A 26,005-nucleotide genomic window follows, 5' to 3' on the forward strand; every position below is an offset into this window, starting at 1 on the left:
TTGACTCAAATGAGTACTTTGATGGGGCAGCCAACAAAAGAAGGTTGATGGATATGCACAATGAAATGCTGGTGCACTGGTAGGCCTACCAGAAATTCAACAGTCAATGTCAAGAAGCATGTGCTAGTCTGGCACAATTGGTACACAGCTTTGTGCAGAGCTTGGAGCCTATCCTTTCCAGCATGGAAATGGTGACCAACTCAACCATGATGCAGCTTTTGACGGCCGATGTCTCAGCTTCCATTGCAGCACAAGCGGAAGCCATCCGATGTCTGGGTGCTGCAGTAGAAGCCCAATTGAAGGCATGCAAGCACAGACTGCTATCATCATAGCTGAGGATACCAGTGTTCAAAGGGCTTGCAGGGTGTCACAGCAGTCCAGTAATCTATGTTGCAACGGATTACGAATGTTGCTGAGACACTGCCCTGGGAGAGTGGCACTAAGTCCTCCCTCAGATTGACAGCATTTGTCCTCCCACCACTGCCACTTTGCAAGGGTACTTGCTGTTGCCTGCAGTCTCTCACACTGAAAGTCAGCAGCCTTCCACCAGCCATGTTACAGCCAGTGGGGTGCAATGTATGAGAGCACTAGGCCAGGAAAATACACTCAGAAGACAGGCACCAAGGGAATCCACAAGGGTGACTAATTAATGCTTGCATGTAATATGGCATAGTTTGATTTATAAATTTAGTTTGGAATGTTTATTTTGTGGTAACTTTTATTTTTACATGATGGCCAAGAGGGCACTATGATGGTTAGTAACAGTGGAAAGATAAGGTGTGGGACTGTTGGTGAATGGGAAATCAGGGTTGTGTTTACTGGTGTTACAGTCAGATGAATCAATTATGCACAGCTTGGCCAGAAGGAGGAGGTAATGTTTTCACCACGTTTGTTAGTCTGTTTGTCTGCAAACAATATATCTCAAAAACTAACAGATGGGTTTCAACAAAATTTGGTACACAGATAGGGTATGGCCCATAGAAGAACTGATTAGTTTTTGGCAAAGTTGCAGATTTGGATCTGGATCCTGGATTGTTTTAAAAGGAGCCCTATCACTGGGAGAAAGAACAATTGACTTTTTTTTTAGAATGTTGTGTGTAGTTTTATTTAAAATGTTATTGACTGTTTTAGAATGTGGTGGACTATCTCAGCTACTGTGGTGCAATTTGTCACAGCTGTAAAAATGTGAGCAGAGTTTTCAGAACAGGTTGTTGGATGTGCATTGGACTAAAACCTCTTCAGTGAGATGGAAGCTGTTAATAAAAGGATTTTTTTTTAAACTTAGCGGTTCCAGAACAACAACCAGAAAAGCCTCAAGGAAGAGCTGTGTAATTGTAATGTTGTTGAATTTACACATCATGTGCTCCACTGAATGCCCTCTTTACTTGTCTACATTGGAGTTCATTTGTTAATTATTCACTATGATTGAAAAGTTTGTTAAAGTTTGCACTCTGCGAATCTGGTGTTTGGGCTCCTTGCCCCAGTTCTGAGTTTACAGTTTCTGAAACAACAAATGTCTATTTACTGCCCAAAGTATTTTTACATCCTCAAGAACCAAAAACTTGGGACTCATAATATTAGAAAAAATTCATTTTTCTTTTGGCCCTTCACCAATGTTTTTTGCAGATGCATGTTGATGACAGCATGCTAAATGGTGTGGTGAATATACATGGGTGATGGGGCAATATTTATTGTAGCATTACATTTCACCCAACTATTTTCTGATCACTTTTCTGGAGGAACAGCATGCTCAACTGGCAGATAGCTCCACAAATTCTGTCAATGCTGCTTCTTCAGTAGTAAAGAGACAATTCCACTCCTTCCTTATCCACCCCACATCAGTTCCAGGCCTATTTACCTTTGCTTTTCCAATTGAACTTATAAATAAAGCCTAGCAAGGAAGATAATGATTTTGGATACTGGGCTATCTATCAGAACAATGTTAGCCCCAGTCACATGTGATAAATGATCATTTTCAATTTCAGTTCCAAATTCAGCTTTTGGTGCCTGTATAATACTTATCCTGCCAATGCAGGGAATGTGTAAATCTGCAGCTAATAAACATGAACGGACTTGCACCTGCATCAATTCTAAGTAATATTAATCAAAAATGTAAGTACCCTTGGTAGTTGAGCTGAACGTAATATAAAGCTGATCTTTTAAAAGACGTTTACAATGATGATTAATGGAATATGCAAGTAGCAAATAGCAGCAATTTAAATATGGAAATTCAGAAGGAGATTGCATGTATGCCTCTTCCATCCACAATGTTGTATGATATTTTATTGACTTGTAAAGCAAAACCAATCAATTGTGCTGCTGTCATATTCTGTGAATCATCACATTCTATTGTGGGTTTGAAACCTCTGAAATAGAATGTAGATTTGATGTTCTTTTCTGGTGTATATATGAAGAGAAAAGATGCCATCTGTTTATGTTATGCAGTTCACAGCTTCTTAAATGAACCAAATAGTAAAAAATCAACTCCAAACTGCATAAATATTTCACTTCCATTACTGACTCTAACAAAAATAGTTTTTTTTTGATAAATAGGTATGTTTTCAGAAAATATTGTCACATCAAATTACTGTGAAAAATTAGAGATTTGGTTCAGTTCTGAATTACAATCAAAGTGAGTTGATAAGTTGAACAGTTACTATGATTAGTGGTTCACCTCTGAGGAATAGATATCCAGTTTCTGGAATGGATTAACAGCGATAAGGATGTCTCCGACGTAGGTATATATCTGTTGCTCATTGTAACGCTTTTGCAGCCGCTCAGTGACTGTATTCTATCAAGAGACAACAAATAATAATAGTACAAATAAATAATTGGGCTGCTATGAAATTAAGGACCTGATATTTACTGGGGTGGGATTTCCATGCTGAGGTGGAGAGACCTGATCGGAAGAATGCCGTGAAGTTTTAATGGGCAAGATTTTTAGATTGGTGTGCAGGCGCGATGGGCGGGCCCGGGAGCGGCCTGGGAATGGACCGTCGGCCGTGATCGGCCCCCGACCATGATTTCACGCTGGCTGGCCAATTAACGGCCAGCGCGCACTGAAATGCTCAGCGCTGCTGGGGTGGGGTGGGAGGAGGGCAGGTGCTGATGTAAGCACGGGCAACGCTGAATGAAAATTCCCTGAAGGCAGAGAGCTGCCTCAGGGAGCTGAAGACCTCAAAACAATTAAATAAAGGTTTTAAAATCCGGAAAAAATAAATGTCCAAGCATCATAATCAGTCACCTGAACATATACATGATGAAAATTCTGTCCATACATTTGTTTAAAGTTTAATAACGGAAACCTCATCCCACTCTTGGATGAGATTTCATCAAAAATGCAAAGTCCACCTGGTAGATTCGCCCATTCACCAATCGTAAGGTTCGATAGACCACAAAAAATCGGGGACAATTGGAACTTTAGCAACTTTAATTGTCTTCTTAATTGTCGGCAGGTGTGTTTCCAACACTCGCGCATGCCCACCGACTAAAATTTTGCATAAGGGCAGGATGATGTCGGGACGCTCGCCTGATGCCACCTTGTGCGATTTCGCGTCCAATTGGGTTGAGCATGTGCCCGCATGCCGAGCTAAAAATTCTTCACGTGTGCATGTTTTTTTTAAACAGATTCCCTTGCCCACAGGCCGGCATGAGTAACAGACATGAGTAACCCCCTGTCTGGTGGGAAACACTGCAGATGAGGCTGCAGCCCAGGGACAGGCAGGTTTATTTGCTATTTGGAGTAGAAATTGTGAGAAGGGCATGGGTACAGTGGTTTGCAGATCAAGGATGGTCGCAGGGGCTTTGACGAGAGATTGGGTTAAAAGTTAGGGGATCAGGGAGTCAGCGATCATGGAGGTGTCAGTAATTGAGGAATGATTCGGGAGGGTCAGTGATCAGTGTTGGGGTGATGGGGGAGCTGGTGATTGTGCGGTGGGGAAGCACTTCTGCTTCTCCTGGTCCACAAGAAATGCTGGTAAAGCATATACCTCTTTGGCACAGTTGGCCTTTCCTCCTTTTAGCTGGCAGGTTACCTGGGCCCTGGGAAACCTGGCCAGCCAGTATTGAAGTTGGAAGAGAATTAAACCTGGGGTGCACAGTCTCATCAATATATTTAAAAGTGCAATAAGTCTCTGGGGAGCTCCCTGCCTCATCTCTGTCAAAGCTGGAAGTGGACTAGTTTGAGGGGGATGGTTTTAAGTTTGAGATTTTTTACATTTAAACATCTCATCTAACCCAAATTCACCTGTTTTGGGGTTAATATTGGACCCAAAAAGTCAGTCATTATAAAGAAGTTATAACAATATATACCCTTCCCCATTTTGATTTATTTTGTACTCCATTTTTCCAAAGAATCTTTGAAGCTTGTGATCAATTACTTTAAATGAAATATTAGCACATTGGAATAAACAGCAATAAAATCGTTTTAATTCTCTTACTTCATCGAGCACTTCGAGTGTAGCAAGATCATCTATATTATCCTCGCTTGAAATGGTGTTACTCTTCATATGTTGGCCCTTTGTGTGAATACGTTCATGCCTACAAAAAAGATGTTAAAAATTAGACTCTTGTCAAATCTGAGGTGAACATCATCAATCAGTCTATGTCTCCCATTCAGAAGGATTTCTTTGGGGACAACATGTGTGCATTGCATGCAACTGACCAGTTTTGGGATACAATATATGAGTAAGTTAAGACAGCACATTTTATTTTATTCTTTCTTGGGATGTAAGCATCGCTGGAAAGGCCAAGACTTATTACCCCTCCCTAACTGCCCTTGACAAAGTGGTAAAAACCTGCCTTCTTGAACTGCTGCAGTCCAATTGGTGTAGGTACACCCATAGTGCTGCCAGGATAGGAGTTCTAAGTTTTTGACCCAGTGGCAGTGAAATGATGGTGATATAATTCTAAGTCAGGATGGTGTGTAGCTTGGAGGGGTACTTAAGGTGGTGGTGTTCCCATGCATCTGCTGCCCTTGTCCTACATGATAGAGGTCATAGACTTAAAAGGTGCTGTTGAAAGAGGCTTGCGGGTTTCTGCAGTGCATCTTGTTTACGGTACACACTGCTGCCACTGTGTGCTGATGGTAGAGGGAATGAATGGATAAGGTGGTTGATGGCGTGCCAATCAAGTGGGCTACTTTGGCCTGGATCGTGTCAAGCTTCGTCAGTATTTTTGGAGCTGCGTCCATCAGGAAAGTGCAGGATAGTCCATCACACTAACTTGTGCCCTACAGACCATGGAAAGGTACTCGGGTGTTGGGAGGTGAGTTACTTACCACAGAATTCCCAGCTTCTGACCTGACCTCTTGTAGCCATATGTTATATGTGTGACATGCTTGGGACAAAAGGTTACTTTGACCTACAGGCTCTACGCCATTGGATCATGTCGGGATCTATTGCAGACTAATTGATAAAGATTGATAGCTATGATCAGTCAACAACTTCATGCTCATTGTATCATGTGACAATCAGGCTGATAGAAGGCTAACTTGATGGATCTAGGTCTATTCCTATGATACATTGGGGGCAGGGGTGCATGGGGAGCAGTGCAGGTTTGAGTTATTGTTCTACTTATTTCCTACTTTGAGCATGGGTTATTGTATTGCTCTGGGGGAGTAGTGGGGAAATATACTGGGAGCATCATACCTTGACAACTCCTAGCCAGATATGCAGATTTTGTTAGAATTAGGAGCACAGTATCTGTCTTCTCTAAAAGGTATAATTATACAAAGTAAGAGAGAACTTAGCTAAAAAGTGCTGTTAAGACAAAAAGGAACAAATGCCATTTTGCCTCCTCTCCACTGCTGCGATGGGGCAGGTCTACTGCGATCTACAGCAAAATCTTGCCCAGCACTCACTTGCCAGAAAAGGACAAAATCTTTTCCAATGTTGCTGAAGCAAAAGCAACTTGTACTTATTTAGCAACTTTAATGTAGAGATTGGAGGGAGGGGGAGATAACAGGAAAGGAGAGATGAGCTGATGAAGATGACCAAAGCTGTGGTTAGAATGTAAGTTTTGAGGATACATTTGCAGCTGAGGAGAGATGTGACAAAGTGGAAGTTTTTAAAGAAGAAAAGAATTCTAGGGCCATGGTGGCTGAATCAGAAAATCATAGATTTCATGGAACTTCACGGAATGAGGCATTCGACTGTCCAATTAATCCAGTTACCCTGTTCTTTCCCCATATTCCTGCAACTTTTTCTCCTTTAAGTATTTATTCAATTTCATTTAGAAGATACTATTGAGTTTGTATTCACCACCCTCTCACATAGTGCATTCTAAATCCTAAGCATTTGTTGTATAATAAAAATTTTCCTCATGTCGACTCTTGTTCTTTTATCATTCACCTTAAATCTATGTGCTCTTTGGTTATTGGTCCTTCATCCACTGGAAACAATTTCCCTTTGTTTACTCTATCTAAACCCTTCATGATTTTAAACCACCCCTATCAAATCTCCTCTTGCCCTTCTCTGTTCTAAGGAGAACAATCCCAGCTTTGCTAGTCTAACCATGTAACTGTAATCTCTCATCCCTGAACCATTCTAGTAACTATCTCTAGTACCTTCTCCAAAGCCTTCAAGTTTGTCCTAAAGTGTTGTGCTCAGATTTGGACACAAAGCTCCATCTTGGGCTGAACTAATGTTTCATATAGGTTTAGCATAACTTCCTGGCTTTTATACTCTATGTACAATTTTCATCTTTGGGTCCCGAAAAGTGAGATAGGCCATTCTACAATTCGCAAACTGCACCTATGAGCATGGTCCAACTTCACCCGCCATTTTCATCAATTTTGTCAGGAGGAGGGTTCTGGGTGCAGGTTGCGAGCCAGGATTGGGTTCGGACTCACATTTGGTGTTGGGGCATGTTCGAGGCAGAGGCAGGTTCATCTGTCCTCTGCCCATAAAAGGGCACCAAATGGTGCTGCACTCAAAAATCAGCCCGGACATAGCTCTGACACATAGTTGGAGATGACCTGTGACCCTTGGCATGTAACTACTATGTATTTGTTTGCTGGCTGATACTTTGTTGCCCTGTGTGAGCGGGCCTATTGACTGTATCCCTTTTGTTGTTTAGGTGTTCATTGTTTTATGCCAATGTTGAAACACACCCTATTTTATCATATCTCTGCTGCACCAATCTTGTGATGCTTACCCCTATTAGTCTCTGACTTTTGAACAAGCATCATGCAGCAGCTCACAAAGCTCTGCAAGTCAACACAGCCGCACACTTCACCTGCGGCACGTGTCACTCTAATTCAGACACTCTCACACTCACAGCAACCATCTTAAAGCATTCCACCCTCTGAGGATGCAGCAAACTAAGCACCCCCTGGCCTATCCCAGAGACTCCACATGAAGCCACAAAATCTCCTCCATACCCCTCATGCCCTTACAACATTGGTGACCTGGGATATGGTTTGCCACCCTCTTACTAATCACGCAATGGTTAGACCACAAAGCCTTTGCAAGTCATAACTTTCGCTCCCATGCCACCCGCAGAGTAGCCCTGTCCCCTCAGGAGCTTTACACCCCAAGAACTACATGACAAAGAAAGGCATCACACATACACATGCTGACTCATGTGCCTCCAATTACCTTATTCCAGGATGGCTGATGATCAGATCAGCCAGGAGTCCCAGAAGGAGCTGTTCCATGGTTCACCAAGCATGACCTGGAGATCCTTCTGTACCAGGCCAAGGCTCAGAGGAGCTAAGCTCACAGTTTCACCAAGGCAGCATGGGTCAAGATCGCCAAGCTGGTCAGTGCCTCAGGACAGCACCAGACACATGGATCGAGTGTCATAAGCAGTTCAGTGGCCTTCTGTGCTACGGTAAGGTGAGTGAGATGTTCTTCTAATGTGTGCAGCCTGGCCTTGCTGCAGGCAGCACAGCTGGCCTTGTATGGACACGGTGCACATGATGCTCTGCAGTGCAGCAGCAGCAAAGGCCAAGGGAAATAATTTATACTCATCTGAATGGAGGAAATTGGTGGTGAGAAATACCTTGGAGGCATCCCCAAGTACTATGCCTTGATGAACCTGCACTTCACCCTTTCCATCTTTGTCTTTCAGGAGAACAGGGCCCACAAACTGAGGAAAATGATGAGGGCTGGGGTTGGGGCGTTGGGGGGGACCCAAGCCTGAAGGTGGCTAGAGGGGAATGGCAGCTGAACCCCAGCACCACAGCCCGGCCAGCCATCGGGACTCCACCTCAAGGGCTCAGCATTCAGAGGAAGAGAGTGAGGATTCCGTGCTTTTGGAGGGAATTCCACTATCCTCTGATTCCTCAGTCGCTCAGCCAGATGCTCCATCCACTAGCTGGGTCCAAGTGAGAATGGCTGCCCCTGCAGAGATACAGGTAGTGCAATCTGAGGTAGGGCCCCAATAGGCCCCTGCATGATGAGGCCAACCGCCATGACTCTTGCAGCCATATAGTCAGGAATGTGAACAACCTGCTGCCACCTCCTCTGCGTTAACAAGAGGAGCATTACATAGGATTGTCTGAGAGCAGAGAACACAACATTGATTAGAGCATTAATGGGATCACTATGGTATTTATAGAAGTTTAGTTGCGCTAAGTAAGAAACTAAAGATGTATAAATAGAACATACAAATATCTTTAACTGTGGAAAATAGTAACTACGTACAATATATTTACAGATTTTTGGGTGTGCCCATGTAATCCAAAGTCTTTATTGCCTCAGCCAATCTGAACTGTGCAACCACACGTCGATCATCAATCATCCATCGGGCTCATTTGCAGGATCCTTCCAATGGCTTTCCTATTTGTAGCCAAGTCCATGTCAAATTCAACCCCTTGGGCAGCCTTTTCCCCCTGTCAGGGGGGGTTGTGTGGGAGAGGGCGCGAGCGGTCGGGTTCCCGATCAGTGCCCCAGGTTGGGGGCGCAGCACCATTTTACGTGGACGGGCCAATTAAAGCCCGTCCAGCATGACGTCCGCCCAGAAGCACTATGCTTCCCTGAGCCGGGAGTGCGCTCTTTCGCGTATGCACACTAAAGAGCGCACAGATCACCCTGAGGCAAGTGCTGCCTCAGGGAGATCGGCTCAAGATTCAAACTTTCATTAAAGGCAGAAAAATATATTCCTGACATGTCACCTCATGTGACACTGTCATTGAGCTGGGACATGTTGATTTCTTTTATTTAAACATTTTATATGGATTTTAATACCCTCATGAAACCTCATTCCGCCCGTGGATGAGGTTTCAACTTTTTTCTGAAGGCTGCCTGGGCTCTTCACCTGCCTGCCAACCTTAAGGTTGGATGGGCAGGTCCATTAATCATTTAAATTACTTTTTTAATGGCCTTAATAAGCCTTTGACAGTTCAACAGGCGTGCAGCTGATTTGGCTGCCCGCCTGCTGAATTGGAAATCTAAAGGACATAGAGTGACATGAGGATGCACGCCCGACGTTACCCCGTGTCATTTTAAGCATTGGCAAGCAGGCCCCGCCCCCCGCTCGTCGACCGGAAGATGCAGCCCCATGTCAGGGTGCCATCACGTGAAGCGCCATTGCATGAGAATGTCTCAGGTGACTATGGCATCCTGCATGGGCTCTTCAGAGAATGTGCGTGAATGCCCTCTCCCTCATCTCTGGGGGCCCTCATGTTGGCCTTCCACGTCACCTTTCTCATGGGCACATAATGCTTTCTCCTCCACCTCCTCTTTTTATTCTTCATCTGAGGACAGGTCCCCTTCCTCCTCTTCTTATGGGTCTAGAACCAACCCACTTATTCTCACGTATACAGCCATGCACCTGTGGTGTGAGTTTAAACATTCTTGGCAGCCCAGGCTCCCTGAGGATAAATGAATCATGGCAGCTGCCAGGTTAGGAGGTGCAGACAGAAAAACCTCTCTCGGTGATCGCAGAGGAGTTGCACATTCAGGGAGTGGAGCCCTCTCGGATGATGTGCCTCTCAGAATTTACGTAGGGTGCCCCTTATTGCCAAGTGCATGCAGTCAACTACACCCTGAACCTGAGGCAAATCCTGTCAAACGCTGTGTCTGCACTGCAGCATCCATGTCAAAGGGGATGAAATGCCTCACATTGGCAAAAAGGGTATCAGTTGCCTGATGGATGTACCTGTCTGCTGCGGACTGTGAGATCCCACAGACGTTAGATGCGGAGTTTAGGAAAGAGTCAATGGCAAAGAAATTGATGGCAACTGTCACCTTCAATGTCACTGACAGTGCATACCTCTAGTTTCCCCTTAGCTTGAGGTCTTCTCACAAGAGGTTGCAAAGCTCAGCCACCACCTCTTGGGATAGGCGCATCCTCATCTTACATTGTCTCTTGGTGATCTCAAGGAACGTTACCCTGTTCCTGTAAAGCCTATGGTGGGTAGTTCCTCAGCATTCTATGTCTTCTTCTTGCAGGTACTCGGCATCACGGTGCTTCCTCACCTTGGAGCTGTTGCACATAGTGAGCAAAGCATTTCAGGCTGCTGCTGTTGCTGCTCCTCCACCTCTGCTTCTAGGTACCATAGATGAGGATGGTGCTGTTCCCATTGTAGACTGCAGATTTTAAAAGTGTTTTCTTTAATACTCAGGAGGCTGAGATTGAAGGCATAGGACTCCTTCTTGTTGGTGTTCAGATGTGCTGTGTGTGGCTTTGAAGGAACCTTCCTTTATCTCCCCCCTCCCTGAATATTAAACTTGCTTGCAGGCAGTGTTTGGTGGTTTAAAAATTGCACAAAAACACTAAGCAAAGTTGCTGCACTTTACTCACGACTCCTTCCCTTCCTAGCAAATTTCTTCACCATGTGACAGAGGAGACGTGTGCATATTCAGTCCTGACAGAAATAACAGGGCTCAGGAAATGTGATTTTCATCCTCCTCTTATGCTGGGGAGCTCAACATCAGTGGGGGCGGATATGTATTTCACGCAGGAGGCAATACAGGCCAGTGGTAAAGGCATATAAAAATAGTGCTGGTTCGGGAATGCGAAGGAAAATCAGGTTTCCTCTGAAAAAAAATTTTAAGTTTGGCCTTTTGCAAACCATAATGCACCTCCACAGCCAGACGAAAATTCAGCCCAAGCATTCATATTAGGCCATCCGGCAACTATTTCAACAGAAGCTGCCTGAACATATGGCCAGAGATCTGTTTTGCTAGATGGTCTCGTTATGAATGTTTGGCTGAGCTCCAAGGCTAACTAATGGATTCAGCCAAGCAGGGGTTTGTTTATACATTTTCAAATGGAACTGCTAGCTTTATTTGATTGGCAGTTTTATTACCTTGTAATAATTTAATCTATTTTTTGAAGCGAGTTTTCAATGCCTGTATGTTTATTTGGACAGGATTAAAGGTTTCTTCCATGGGGCTTTCACTGGCTTTGTTTGATTGACAGTTTTATGAGAAGGTAGGAGGGTGAATTTTCTTCAAAGGGAATGTGGAATGCCTGATTGTGTTTTTTTTAATTTCATGAGCAATTCAAAGTCTTGCCTGTGATCGTTTATGCCTCATGCATTCTATACTCCTGGTGGTTGCTGGGTGAGTGGTTACAGATGATGTAAGGGTGAATGCAGGGTGCATGGGCAGCATGGAGGGGACATGGGAAATATGTGAGGTCATGGAGGGTGGTTGGGGGGTTGAGGATCGGGGAGAATGTGACGGCCAGAGAGTCTAACATTCACAAATTGAACTGGGATAGTGCCCCTGCAAACATATTGCCTCTGTTGTCTCCTCAGGCCTGCCTCAGGAGGTGATGGCCCCAACTCCAGCCGGAACCCAACACTTGGAGATTAATATAACGGATTGACTTTTACAAGTCGGGTTGACACCGGGCAAGCTGGTCTTTTTCTGCACGATGGGGATCTGCAGGCCAGAAAACTCCAGTCAGCCTCTGGTAGTTGGTCTTAATTTGCCTTTAACTTACCTTAATTGGCTACCCTCCATGTCAGAAAGTGGCAGAACTCATAGTTCCCAATCTGAAGATGAAAATCTGGCCCTTTGACTCCAATTTACTGATGATGAAGCAGAGAGAGCTCAGGGCTGCACAGCTGACTAGTCAGCAGAGTGGAGTAAAAACAGTCAATGCTGTAACAACATTCAGGCAGCTTCCTCAGGGGAAAGAGGAAGTTACGGTTAATTTCCAGATTCCACCTGACTGTTGAGAGTTTCCACCGTTTTCCATTCAGAATTGGAGTTTCTGCAGTAATTTTGCATTTTTTCCCCAGAAGACTAGAGGGTGCAAGCAGGAACATAGGCCTGGAGGTGTAGCCATTTGTGACAGGGAACTTGAAAATGATCATTGGCTTACTTTAAGTTTTAGTCAATGAAACACATTACAACAGTATGGCATTCAACGCAGACATTTTTAAAAATAAAATCTAAAGTAAAGCTCTGCAGCTCCACGATATGCCTAAGGGCAGGTTTTTGCATTTTGGGTCATAAATCCCAACATTGGGTCAAATGGGTTCAAATGATCCAGCACTTTCTGGGAAACAATCACCCAGCAGTGGTTTTCCCTGATTTGGCCAATTAGTGGCCAAAAGGTGTGCTCAATCATCAATCAAAGATGGCAGTAGGTCTCTCAAAGCTGGAGGGCAATCAGGAGGCCCTCCAACACTTAAGCAGTGGAGACCTGCCATTGCAGGTAAGGGGGAAGAGAAGTTGCTTCCATCTTGAGGTGCTCTCTCAGCACTTATAAAAAATATAAATAAAAAATCACCACAGCAGCTGGGCAATCATCAGGAGTGGAATCTCCTTCACAGAGAGGCTTGTGGCCATAGCTATGATGAGATAGGCAGAGTGGGAGGCGTGGCCTCAGAGTCTGCCTGGAGCGCTGGCCCCCACTGTCCACCACTAGGAGGCTGACATCAGACAAACTGGTCTGTTCCCATGCAACGGGGGTCCACAGGCAAATTCCAGTCAGCCTCTGGTAGGTGGTCTTAATTGGCCTTTAACTTAGTTTAATTGGCTACCCTCCACTTGCAGGCAGGTAGCCTTTCCATCCCTGATCCTGCCTCTGGAAAAATGGCTTGGTGGCGAGACAGCGCTGGCAAATTGGCAAGTCATCTGGTGGTGCAAAATTACTCACCTGCCCACCTCCATTCCTGCTCATTACTGGGTCAAAAATTCTGCCCTATCTTTAGATCTGAGCATTAGAAACTCAAAACTCCTCTGTGGGAAACTTTATTGCGGGAATGACACAATCTGAGTGCTGTAAAATAGAGAGTGGAATCAAATACTAGTGTTTATTTTTCTAGTTTAGGTTTCATGTAGCTATGCTACGCATTAGATGTTTAACATAAATCACAAGACAGTCATGTCATTTTCAAATGACAAACAGTGTTAGTGGCGATGCAGTCAAGTGACTAATAATCATACAAGTCACCCTAGGCTGGCTGTGAAAGGAGAAATGTCTGCAAATCAGGTTGCTAGAATCAGCTTGTGCTTCAAACCTAGACTCTGAAATCATGAAGTTAAATATTCAGGCCCCAAAAGCTCCGTAGGGTGTCCGGCTGTAACTCTGGTAGAAATCCAATAGAAACCATTAAACAGCAGCATGGATCAAGTTGGTGCCAATCTCTGTTCTGACTGGGGTAGATTTGGGACCTGCCTCCTTGCCCTGCCCATGGTGGAAACTGCAGTGCTGTTTTCAGACATGCCTTTGGGCAGAAAACTGAAGAGGAAGAATATCATGGTTTCCAGAGAGATTGAGGTATCCATTTACAGAAATCACTAAAAGCTAGTGGTCAGGTACAAAATGTAATTTAAAAAGCTAATAAAATGTTAGCCATCATCTAAGGGAGGTTGAATACAAAAGTAAAAGTTTAAATGTTATGCTATACTTGTATAAACTCTGATTAGGCTGAAGTTCTGGGCACTACATCTCAAGAACAAAAAATTGTTCTTGGAATGGGTGTGGTACAGATTCACTAGGATGATACTGGGTATAAAAATGTTAAATTATGAGGACAGGATGCATACACTAGGCTTTTATTCCTCCAAGTATGGAAGATTAAGAGGTGACATAACTGAAATGTTGAAGATGGAGAAAGACCATTTCCTGTGGTGGAAGAGTCCAGAACAGTGGTCAACTGTTGGAGCTAGGTTGTGCAGGGGTGATGTCAGGAAGTAATTCTTCACAAAAAGTGTAGTGGAATCTGGAACTCTATCCCCCAAGGTTTGATTGAGGCTTGGTCAATTGAAAATTTAAAAACTGAGATTGATAGATTTTTGTTTACAAGATTATTAAGGAATATGGAACGAGGACTGGCAAATGGAGTTGAGGTACCCTGCAGCCATGATCTAACTCAATGCCAGAACAATCCCGGGGAGCTGCATGGCCTACTCCTGCCCCTATGTTCCACCAACTAAGTACCTTCTTTTGTTCTCCTAATGCCTTTTGACGATCTTACTATGATGATCTTTTGTATCGTTTGTCAGACTCCTTAAACAGTTTACCAGTCAATTGTCTTCCCTTTGGCAATTGCAGTATCTGTTTACTCTCCTTTGTTTTCACTCTTCCACCTGCTGGATTATGTTTCCCTTTCAGTTCTGGTGAAGGCATATGTACTTGAAATATTAACCTGTCTTTTCGTTCTGCAACAAACAGATCTAAATTCTCAGCCTTTCCTGTTTTTTTGTTTTATGATTTTAATTTGTTTTATGCCCACAGTACTTGCACATTTAATATTCTGTGGCTCCACTCAATAAAGTCTTCAAATGCATGGCCTGCTTTAAAGTGCAAATATTAAAATGATTAACTACTTACTAGCAAAACATGCAAGCAGCTTTAAGAACTGAGCTCTCGTTTGGTGCAGTGTGTCTACAATTATTTTTTTCCTGACTTTTAATTTCAAAGAAGCCAATCTGTTAGTGATGCCAATTAAAAATAAATTGAAGTATATTTAGGTAGAGACAGCTGGGTCCTGAACCTTTTGAAAGCTCATTACCAGGGACCAGGAGAGGTGCCAGCCTAGGCACTTATTTCAATCAGTGTCCTAAGAGAAACAATGTATTATCATAACCTCAATTACGTGACCAGCAATGTATCTCTGACCCCTCCAAATAGAAGCAAATGATTCATGAAAATTCTAAACAATATGAGTAGCAACATTTTCACATTCAACAAATTTAATTAAACCAGTTCATCCACCTATTCCTATGATGTAATTAGGATGCTGAGTTGCAATTTCAGGGGCGAGCATGGAATTTGCACACTTTCCCACCAATCCGCTTCACCTCCCTATCCCACCAGTCTTGTGTTTGGTGGCCTAACCAGTGGTTCCGAAAGGGACTCCTGACTGCTCCAGAAAAAGCCAGGAAACATTTTAGGTGAAATTTTGTGGAGCTAGTCTTGGGGGTGCTCCTTCTTATCCAACAAATTGGCCTACTTGATGGGATAACAACCAGTTAAAAGTTAAAATTGGTATATTTATGCAGACAATACTCGCAGCATATGCTTAAGAGCTGAGCTAATGTGTGATATTAGAAAGAAGAATTAACTAGTTCGTATAAAGTTTCTGTGATTTTCAAGTTAAATATGTTTGAAACTCTAAAACAAAAAATAAAAAATACCTGGAAAAACTCAGCAGGTCTGGCAGCATCGGCGGAGAAGAGTACAGTTGACGTTTCGAGTCCTCATGACCCTTCAACAGAACTAAGTAAAAATAGGAGAGGGGTGAAATATAAGCTGGTTTAAGGCGGGGGGAGGGCGGGGGGGGAGAGAGAGAGAAGCGGGGGTGGTTGTTGGGACAAGCAAGCAGTGATAGAAGAAGATAACCAAAAGATGTCACAGACAAAAGAACAAAGAGGAGTTGAAGGTGGTGATATTATCTAAAAGAATGTGCTAATTAAGAATGGATAGCAGGACAAGCAAGGTAGCTCTAGTGGGGGTGGGGTGAAATAAGACTAAAAGGGCATAAAAGGTATAGATAAATGATCGGTGGAATACATTAAAAATAATGGAAATAGGTGGGAAAAGAAAAATCTATATAAATTATTGGAAAAAACAAGGAGGAGGGGGAAGAAACAGAAAGGGGGTGGGGATGGAGGAGGGAGTTTAAGGTCTAAGATTGTTGAACTCAATATTCAGTCCGGAAGGCTGTAAAGTGCCTAGTCGGAAGATGCTGCGTCGGGACCTGGAAAAATTTATTAATTTTGCTTCCAATCTCCACCCCTCCATCGTTTTCACGTGGTCCATCTCTGATACTTCCCTTCCCTTCCTTGACCTCTCTGTCTCAATTTCTGGTGATAGACTGTCCACCAATATCCATTACAAGCCTACCGACTCCCACAGCTACCTCGACTACAGCTCCTCACATCCCGCTTCCTGTCAGGACTCCATCCCATTCTCTCTGTTCCTTCGCCTCCGTCGCATCTGTTCTGATGATGCTACCTTCAAAAACAGTTCATCTGACATGTCCTCCTTCTTCCTTAACCGAGGTTTTCCACCCATGGTAGTTGACAGGGCCCTCAACCGTGTCCAGCCCAACTCCCGCGCATCCGCCCTCACGCCTTCTCCTCCCTCCCAGAAACATGATAGGGTCCCCCTTGTCCTCACTTATCGCCCCACCAGCCTCCGCATTCAAATGATCATCCTCCGTCATTTCCGCCAACTCCAGCATGATGCCAATACCAAACACGTCTTCCCTTCACCCCCCCTGGCGGTATTCCGTAGGGATCGTTCCCTCCGGGACACCCTGGTCCACTCCTCCATCACCCCCTACTCCTCAAACCCCTCCTACGGCACCTCCCCATGCGAACACAAGATATGCAACACCTGCCCCTTCACTTCCTCTCTCCTCACCGTCCAAGGGCCCAAACACTCCTTTCAAGTGAAGCAGCATTCCACTTGCATTTCCTTCAACTTAGTCTACTGCATTCATTGCTCCCAATGCCGTTTCCTCTACATTGGAGAGACCAAACGCAGACTGGGTGACTGCTTTGCGGAACACCTTCGGTCTGTCCGCAAGCATAACCCAGATCTCCCTGTCACTTGCCATTTTAACACTCCACCCTGCTCTCTTGCCCACATGTCTGTCCTTGGCTTGCTGCATTGTTCCAGTGAAGCTCAATGCAAACTGGAGGAACAGCACCTCATCTTCCGACTAGGCACTTTACAGCCTTCCGGACTGAATATTGAGTTCAACAATTTTAGATCTTAAACTCCCTCCTCCATCCCCACCCCCTTTCCATTTCTTCCCCCTCCTTCTTGTTTTTTCCAATAATTTATATAGATTTTTCTTTTCCCACCTATTTCCATTATTTTTAATGTATTCCACCGATCATTTATCTATACCTTTTATGCCCTTTTAGTCTTATTTCACCCCACCCCCACTAGAGCTACCTTGCTTGTCCTGCTATCCATTCTTAATTAGCACATTCTTTTAGATAATATCACCACCTTCAACTCCTCTTTGTTCTTTTGTCTGTGACATCTTTTGGTTATCTCCTTCTATCACTGCTTGCTTGTCCCAACAACCACTCCCCCCTTCTCTCTCTTCCCCCCACCCCCCCCTTAAACCAGCTTATATTTCACCCCTCTCCTATTTTTACTTAGTTCTGTTGAAGGGTCATGAGGACTCGAAACGTCAACTGTACTCTTCTACGCCGATGCTGCCAGACCTGCTGAGTTCTTCCAGATATTTTTCATTTTTTGTTTTGGATTTCCAGCATCCGCAGTTTTTTTGTTTTTATGTTTGAAACTCTGCTGCTTGCTATTTGAACCAAACTGTTATCCCGATTAAACATATAAACATACTTTCTTAAAATAGGATGTAGAGATGTTTCACATATTAGGTACTAATATCAAATATAGTGGTATCAATGTATTTGTGCCAGAGTCCTTTACAGTCCTTAACACCTAACCCTTACAAGATTAATAATGGTTTCACATATCAATATCAGAATAATAGTAGGAGCATGGCTTATATTCCTAATATGAGTGCACCCTAGAGACTTATAAATAAGCATTTCTCATCCCCATTATCAAGACATTGTCTCTGGATGAAATAAGAGAGATCAGTTGATTCAGTGCTCAGTGTTGGAATCTAGGGAAATGCACTGGAGAGTGAGAATGGAGAATGGTAAAATCCACATTTTGTAAAGTAGGCTTTCAAGAACTAATTAGCTGTGAAATTCCTCAGGGTGTGATCCCAGCAGTTATGTTGAGATGGTATCCACCAGTTTGTAATTTGCACTGGGTATAGGTGGGCACAGTGCCAGTACAGGTACCTCTCCAGAACTCACCTATCTCTCTAGCTAAAAAATGGAACCTGCTTTCCATAGAGTGGGGAAATTTATCCAGGCCCCCAAGCCTTCTTGGCCAATTTAGAATTTGTTTAAACAAAAGACTTTGGGCTGGATTTTCAGAGTTTTCCCAACTTGGCGAACCTTTAAAAATGACGGCCAGGGCCCGGTTCCTGGATTCCAGGCCCCATTCCTGACACCCCAAATTTTGGTCAGTGCAGGGATAAGTATGCGGGCTGATGTGGTTCATACGCCTGCACCCTGCACTCTTGACCTGGTCGGCTCCATTGCTGGGATAGGCATCTCCTAGAACTCTGCAATTTTCATGGAGTTGAGCCACCTTTATCTTGTGTAAATAAACATTGAGCAATTGGGGAAAGTTCCCAACTCCTGCTACTTGCCTTTAGGATGAAAATCCAGCCCATCAAGTTTCTTTCGGATGCAGGCTACTGCTGTGCCTATGGCCCACCAGTGGAAGTGGGTACATCTCAAGTCACTCAGCATGTGAAGTCCTGTTAGAAAGAATGCAGTGTGGACTTGCAGATTAGGGATTCCCCAATCTTGGTTCCAGGATCACCTAGACCCTCCACCTATGTGATCACATTTGCCTTGTAAAGGGAAGCTTTTGATTCTGCCTCTTATGAGGCATTTGGGAAACAGCCAGAAATGGTGGAGACCCAGTGCAAGTGAGTCTCCACCATTTTATGAGAGATCATTCCAGTGTCTAGTTGAAGTTATAGCATGAGTCCACCTAAACCCCATGAATGTTCAGGCTTCTTGTCTGTCTTTCTGCTAGGATTCAGAGGTTGGCTGTAATAAACTGGGGCAGAATTTATGCTGATCAGGTGGGCTTGTGCCTGACCTGATCCGGTGTGAAATCGCGCAAGATAACGTCGGGCAAGCATTCCAATGTCATCCCGCATTCACACGATATTTCGGTCGGCGGGCGCGCTCAAAAGTTGGAACCGCACCGGCTGACAATTAAGAGGACAATTAAGGCCATTAAGGTGCAATTTTTCATTGCCTGTCCAACTTTACAGTTGGCAGATGGGTGAATCGGCCAGGCGGCCTTTGCATTTTTCATCAAACCTCATCCACGGGCGTAAAGTAAAATAAGTAAAGTAAAATGAAGTAAAATATAAATAAATTTCTGTGGACAGCATTTTTAGTAACTAAATTTTCAGGTGATTTATTATGATGCATGGACACTTTCTTTCAGCTTCTGAAACCTTTATTTTTGATTTTTCAGGAATTCAGCTCCCTCTGCCTTCAGGGAGCTTTTTCTCAGTGCTGGCCTGCGCCTGCGTTGATGTCAGCACCCGCCCTCCTTCCGCCCCACCACAGCAATGCTGAGCTTCTCAGCGCGTGCTTCACGCTGGCTGGCCGTTAATTGGCCAGCCAGTGTGAAATCGCGGTTGGGGGCCAATCGCGGTCGGTCTGTTCCCCAGCCGATTCCATAGAACCATAGAACACTACAGCACAGAAAACAGGCCATTCGGCCCTTCTAGTCTGTGCCGAAATATTATTCTGCTAGTCCCATTGACCTGCACCTAGTCCATAACCCCCCCAGACCTCTCCCATCCATGTATCTACCTAATTTATTCTTAAAACTTAAGAGTGAGCCCGCATTTGCCACATCAGATGGTAGCTCGCTCCACACTCTCACCACTCTCTGAGTGAAGAAGTTCCCCCTAATGTTCCCAGTTCCCCCTAATGATTCTGGTTCCGCCAATCGTCCCCGCCCACTGACCTAAAAATTCAGGCCTTGGTGTACCGGACAAGTTTCTTGTTAGGAACAGTAAATTTTATTTACAGAGCTCCTGATGAAGCTACATGCTTGGATCAGATCCACAACTAGAAAGCTCCACCCCTAAGATTACCCGCGCTTAGGACTGATTTGTCTGTACAGTCAAATGATCCTCAAACAGTATGAAAGGTTTTACTTACACTCACTACATCCCTCCCTCTTTAATTTTGTTTTACATCTCTTATTTCCAAGAATATCTTAATCCACAACATATACAAATATACACAGTTCATGCGATTATAGATTAAGTCTCTGAGGTGATTTTCTGATTTGGTTAGAGCGATGTAACTCTACGACTTGAGATTCTTCCACTGGATCGACTTGATCAGGACCTGCGGCATCAGGGACATCCTTAGACAATGGCAGTCCAGAATTATTTACTTCAATAGAAATCAGGTATGTTTTCTCTATGTCGACCTGGCACCTCAGGGATCAAAGGTTCAACTTCAATTTCAGGTGGAGTAACTGGTTGTTGAAGTGTCTCTCTACTTTTAGAGGATCCACATGTTTCTGAACAATCTGGTTTTCCATTTCCACTTGGTATGACTGTTTCAGAGGCAATTATACCAGAAACCCATCTAGGTCCATTTCCAAAATTTCACACGAAGACTGTCCCTCCCACAGTAATTTTTTGATCTTTACTGGGAATACCATGATTCACTTTCTAAATATTCTGGTTCTTCTCTACCTTCCCCTCTAAGTTAGGAAACACAGACAAAACCTTGTACGAATGTGTTGTTTCATTAGAATTCAGACGATGTTGAAGTTGCATGTGGAGTCGTGCGGTAGTTGAGAAGTAACCGTGAAATTTGTGTTTCTAATGTTCCTTCGGATAATTTCTCCATTCCTGTTTTAAAAGTTTGTACTGCTCTTTCTGCTAACCCATTGGGTGAGAGATGATATGGTGCTGTCTTGATATATTTAATCTGATTTGAATTCACGAATCTCTGTAATTCCATACAAGTGAAAGCAGCACCATTATCCGAAACAATGACTTCTGGAGGCCATGTACGCTAAAACGTTGGCACAGATTTTCAATAGTTGCACACAATGTTGGTAAAATAACTTCATACACATCCATCCACTTAGAATGCGTGTCGATGATCACTAAAAACATAGTACCTAAAAATAGACAGACATAGCCTACATGTAATCTAACCGGGGTCGACCCGGCAGCTCCCACAGATGCAGTGGAGCTGAAACAGGCAACTTCTTTTGTTGCTGACATTGGAGACAGTGCTTACCCGTTTTTTCTATATCACTGTCTATACCTGGCCACCAGATATAGCTTTGCATAAGCATCTTCATTTTCAAAATGCCTGGATGCGCATTGTGAAGCTCTGTCAAGAGTGGTTTTCTTCGTTGTGAAGGGATGACGACTTTTGCTCCCCGCAACACGATTCCATCTTGACAACATAATTCAGTTGTATTTTAACTCTCCAGAGGCTTGTGCATTTGTCCATCCTTGCAATACCTGTTCTCGGACTCCTGATAAAATTGGATCCCGGTTTATCCAATTCTTCATCTGCTTCGCACAGACCGGTGATGAGTCCAGGAAATTCAACACAAGTACAACTTCTTGAGGCACTGGAGCATGTATAATGTTATCTAGCAAAGAGAGACGATGAGGGTGTCTGCATTTGCCAGATGCACACCTGGATGGTGCATAAGTGTGTACCCATATGCCAACAAAATCAAAGCCCATCTTTAAATTCTGGCAGAGGCTATAGGTGGTATTGTTTTATCTTCACTAAATAAACCCGTTGGTGGCTTGTGATCTGACACTATGATGAAATGTCGACCATGCAAATAATGATGGAATTTCTTTACTCCAAGTATTATGGATAAGCCTTCTTTTTCAAGTTGTGAGGAACCTTTCTCAGCTGCAGAGAGGTTTCTGGAGACATATCCTATTGGTCTTTCAGATTCGATTTCTGTCTTTTCTTCTGGTGTTTGCTGCAGAGTTTTGTTTCATCTTTCATTTTGATTTCACAGTTGACCAAATTTCTCCCTGGTGAAATCTTAACCTGGTTCAGTTCGGGGGTTGAGTTACCCATTCACATCTTGGAAAGTTCCATGACTTTTCCTTCTAATGCCTCTTTTGTCTCAATAAACTGATTCTTCAGTTCTTCTATCTCCTTTGTGTATTTTTTGGCTTCCTCTTGGAACATTGTTGAGTTTTTTTCTGCCAGTTGTTTCTTCAGTTGGTTCAGAGTGGCACTGTATTCATTTTGCTTCTTTTCATGATTTTCCCGTGGAACCAAGTCTGACCTGAGGGGTCCTTACATCTTGTGAAGGTCCTTCGGTTCTCTTATCTCATTCCAAAAGACACTGTCAAATTCCCTTATCAACTCAGGAATTTTCCCTGTTCTGACTTAAAAAATTTCTGACCAGTCGAGCTTAATTTCTTTTAACCAATCGCGGCCCAGAAGGCTAGGTCCTTTACCCGTTACAACATCACTGGAAGCTGGGCTGTCTGTTCCCTGTAGGATATAGCTACAGAGGCAATGCCTTTCACTTATATTGCCTCCCCAGATTCAGTGGCTGGGTACCTTTGCTTAGGTACTTAAAGATGTGTTCTCCCGCCACTGTGGTCGATGCTCCTGTGTCCACCTCCATGACTAAAGGTTTCCCATTTGCTTGAAGGGTGCTGGTGATTGTTTCAGTTTTCAATACTTTGACCTTGTACAGGAATAGATATCAGTATCAGCAACTTCTGGTTCATTTATATTGTGCACTTCAATCATCTTGGTCTGCTGCCTGATTGCCTGTCTCGATTTTGCCCTGCATTGCTTTATTACATGCCCTTTTAAGTGACAGTAGTTGCATTCTGCCTCTTTAAATCTGCAGGTTTCCGGTACATGGTTACCCCCACTTTGGAAACAAATTAATTTCTGAATCACTGGTGAGATGCTTCCAGTTTCCTTTTTGTTTTTCGAGCTGGAGAGGCTGTTTCCTGCTTCGTGGTTGTCTCCCTGGTTTTCATGCCATGCTCGGTGGTAGGTTCCCACCCCAACTGAAGAATGGCACCAGGTTGCGCACTCTGCAAAGCCTGCGAATCCCTCTTAGCGCTCTCCATTGCTAGCACTATTTCTATATTTCAGGTCAACACTAACTTCTGGAAGTAAACAGTGCTGAATGGCGTCATCGTGTACTCCGCAAACCAAATCATCTCACAACATGTCATTGAGAATATCTCCAAAGTCGCGGTGTTCAGTCAGCTGTTTTAACTTGTGATATGCTTGCAATTGACTCACCCAGGGCCCTTACTCTAGAGTTAAACTTGAATCTTTGCATAATCACCAATGGCTTAGGCTGAAAATGTGTCTTCACAAGGTCCACCAGCTCATTAAAAGATTTGGAATTGGGCACATTCAGGACCGTCAGACAACGGATGAGGTTATATGTCTCGCTTCTGCAGACACTTCGAAGAATTGCTTTCTGCTTCCCCTCCGCTGTTATTTCATTTGCCACAAAGTAGAAACCTAGGCGCTCTATGTACTGGCTCCAGTCTTCCATGGATGATCCGTAGGGGTCGATTTTGCCGAACAGTGGCATGTCTGGTGAGTATACTTTCCTTTCTTCCCTTAAAAATCAATATACTCACACTCAGGAGGCGAGGTGCAGTGTAGGAGCTAATTATGCTCATCGTCAATTGTAATAAACTTGGTGTACTGGATGGGTTTCTTGTTAGAAACCGTAAACTTTATTTACAGAGCTCCTGATGAAGCTACATGCTTGAACCAGGTCCACGACTAGAAAGCTCCGCCCCTAAGACTGCCTGCGTTTAGGGCCGATTTGTCTGTACAGTCACATGGTCCCCAAACAGTATGAAAGGTTTTACTTACAATCACTACATTGGCCTTACAAATCCCATCTCAGTCAAATCAGAAGATCAGTCACTCTGCTCAATGACAAGACCGTTTTCTTTTTCTCCAGTAACAATCATCTAATCTAGCTTTAACTATACTACAAAACAAATAGCGTCAATGCTGAATTAAACTGAACGAGCAAAAACATTTCTCTTTCAACCTGTAAATGTTTTAAATACCTTGTCTTTTCAATGGCACCCATTTGCTGGTGAAGGTCTATAAGCTCCATTAATTGTTTCTGTAGAGCCTTCTCTTTTCCTTGAATCTGTTTGATAAAGGGATGCTCCAGGAGGTCAGAGACTGTTGGGCGATGTTCAAAGTCTTTAATGAGACATCTGTAATAACAAAGACAGCAAGGCGAGAGTTAAAAATGATCCTTTCAGCTAATGTCTTATGTGGAAAGCAAGGGTGTTTTCCACATTCTTTTGTTTTTATTAATTTAATAAGTGTCCCCTGCTTCTTCATAGTGGCTCTAAATGAATGCCTAAAATGCATCGTACTGCCATACTGCTAGTCAAATTTCAAAAACCGAACGTTATTCAAAGCCAAATTGGGATAGCATCAATTAATGCAACAAACTGTTTAGAAATGTAAGGTTAAAATTATGCTGCACAAATATTAGTGTAAGAGTGTTACAGATGTTTGTTTTACATTCCCTACCCTGCTGTTTAAATGGACATGTTCAACAGGTGAAAGAGTTGCTTTCCATGTTTTATGTTATGTTACAATGCTCTTTTTGAGTGTGTTTATAATGTAACTGTACATATCCTTCTCCTCACCATATTTACACAGCTGATGAAGAAATTTCATGCAAATGTGTTGTGTTTGTTTGTTAATGTGCAGAACAGGATGGATATACTTATGTCTGATATCGACAGATTTTGGATGTCTCATGGAGCCAAAGGATATGGGGAGTAGGTGGAAAACTGGAGTTGAGGCCAAAAATAGCCATGATCATTTTGAATGCTGGAACAGGCTTAAATGGCTGTATGGTCTACTACTGCTCCTATTTCTTTTTTTTATGTTATTATGATTTTAGTGTGTAGAAATGTAGGAATTTTCAGAATCAGAAGGGACTGACAATGGGAATTTGTCACAAGGCAAATTCTCACATCAGAGCTTCCAGCTTTGTATTCTGGGAGAGTATATCAGAAATTTGGACACGCATTCCACACCGCTTCTGATTGTCCACTATGACAGATGTTTACCTGATTTATGTTCTCAGTGGACAAGACTCTACACTATCTCTCAGGCCTTGATGTGCTAAAATTATTCAATTAATATTATCATTTCTGAGCAACAGTCCATTAAACGGTTTTTGGCACAGTGGGTCAAATACAGTCTAGGACCAGATTTCTGAAGGTGAACTGACAACCACTTATAACTACATCGCCTTCACACAGACTTGCACCTCTGTTTATTTAAACCATTAACAGTTATGTGTGTCTCCATTCACTAATGTTCACCTGTTATATACCCATCTACTTCTTTCAGTAATATTAGCTAATGAGAAAAATGTTTATCTCTGAATCTTGCTTATACCTCTATCCATCAGTCCCATTTATTTACTGCAATATGATTATCATATTTTCAACTGAAAATATTGGCAACATCATCAGTAATGCAAAATCTGCTGAAGAACTTACTAGCTGCATTTGTGGAGAAAATTGTGGTTATGGTCAGAAGATGGGGGGATGGATTTAAAAAAGTCAAAGCTGGTTCTTGGGACATGGAAGGCTAGAAATCCCACTGGGGCTCCCCCAGTGTCCAGTCAACTTCAGTAGAAATCCTGGGAAAATGGTGCATAAAGTTTTCCATCCCGTGTCTGTAGGATTACATCAAGAAATCAGGAGAAGCTTCCGGTGATAATATTTTCCTATTCCTAAAATGTCCTATGTGCCTATCCAAGCTGCAAACAGCAATTTTAAAAATTGGTACTTCTGTATCATAGGTATTACTCAGTGGAATCTGAAGGGTGTATAATGGGTAGCTAATCTGCTATCATAAGTTTTATGGCCCTCCCGGCTAAATTGAAAGTTTCACCCAGTGTATTTACTCCCTCCCATCCTCTTGAAATAAGTTTGTGTGAAACATATGTCCACTGT

At 43.3% G+C, this 26,005-nt stretch overlaps 1 protein-coding gene across 1 annotated transcript in view; it reads right to left on the minus strand.

The window, feature by feature from the left end:
• Nucleotides 1-26,005, minus strand: part of myo3a (myosin IIIA) — a 599,990-nt gene that overhangs the window by 300,363 nt on the left and 273,622 nt on the right. The window contains exons 8-10 of the mRNA XM_078535585.1: nt 24,080-24,235; nt 4,440-4,539; nt 2,675-2,791 (exon numbers count right to left, since the gene is read on the minus strand). Coding sequence (XP_078391711.1) covers nt 2,675-2,791; nt 4,440-4,539; nt 24,080-24,235 — 373 coding nt within the window. The remainder of the gene's footprint in view (nt 1-2,674; nt 2,792-4,439; nt 4,540-24,079; nt 24,236-26,005) is intronic.

The sequence above is a fragment of the Cetorhinus maximus genome, chromosome 3 (genome assembly GCF_964194155.1).
Source record: "Cetorhinus maximus chromosome 3, sCetMax3.hap1.1, whole genome shotgun sequence".
Classification (NCBI taxonomy): Eukaryota; Metazoa; Chordata; class Chondrichthyes; order Lamniformes; family Cetorhinidae; genus Cetorhinus; species Cetorhinus maximus.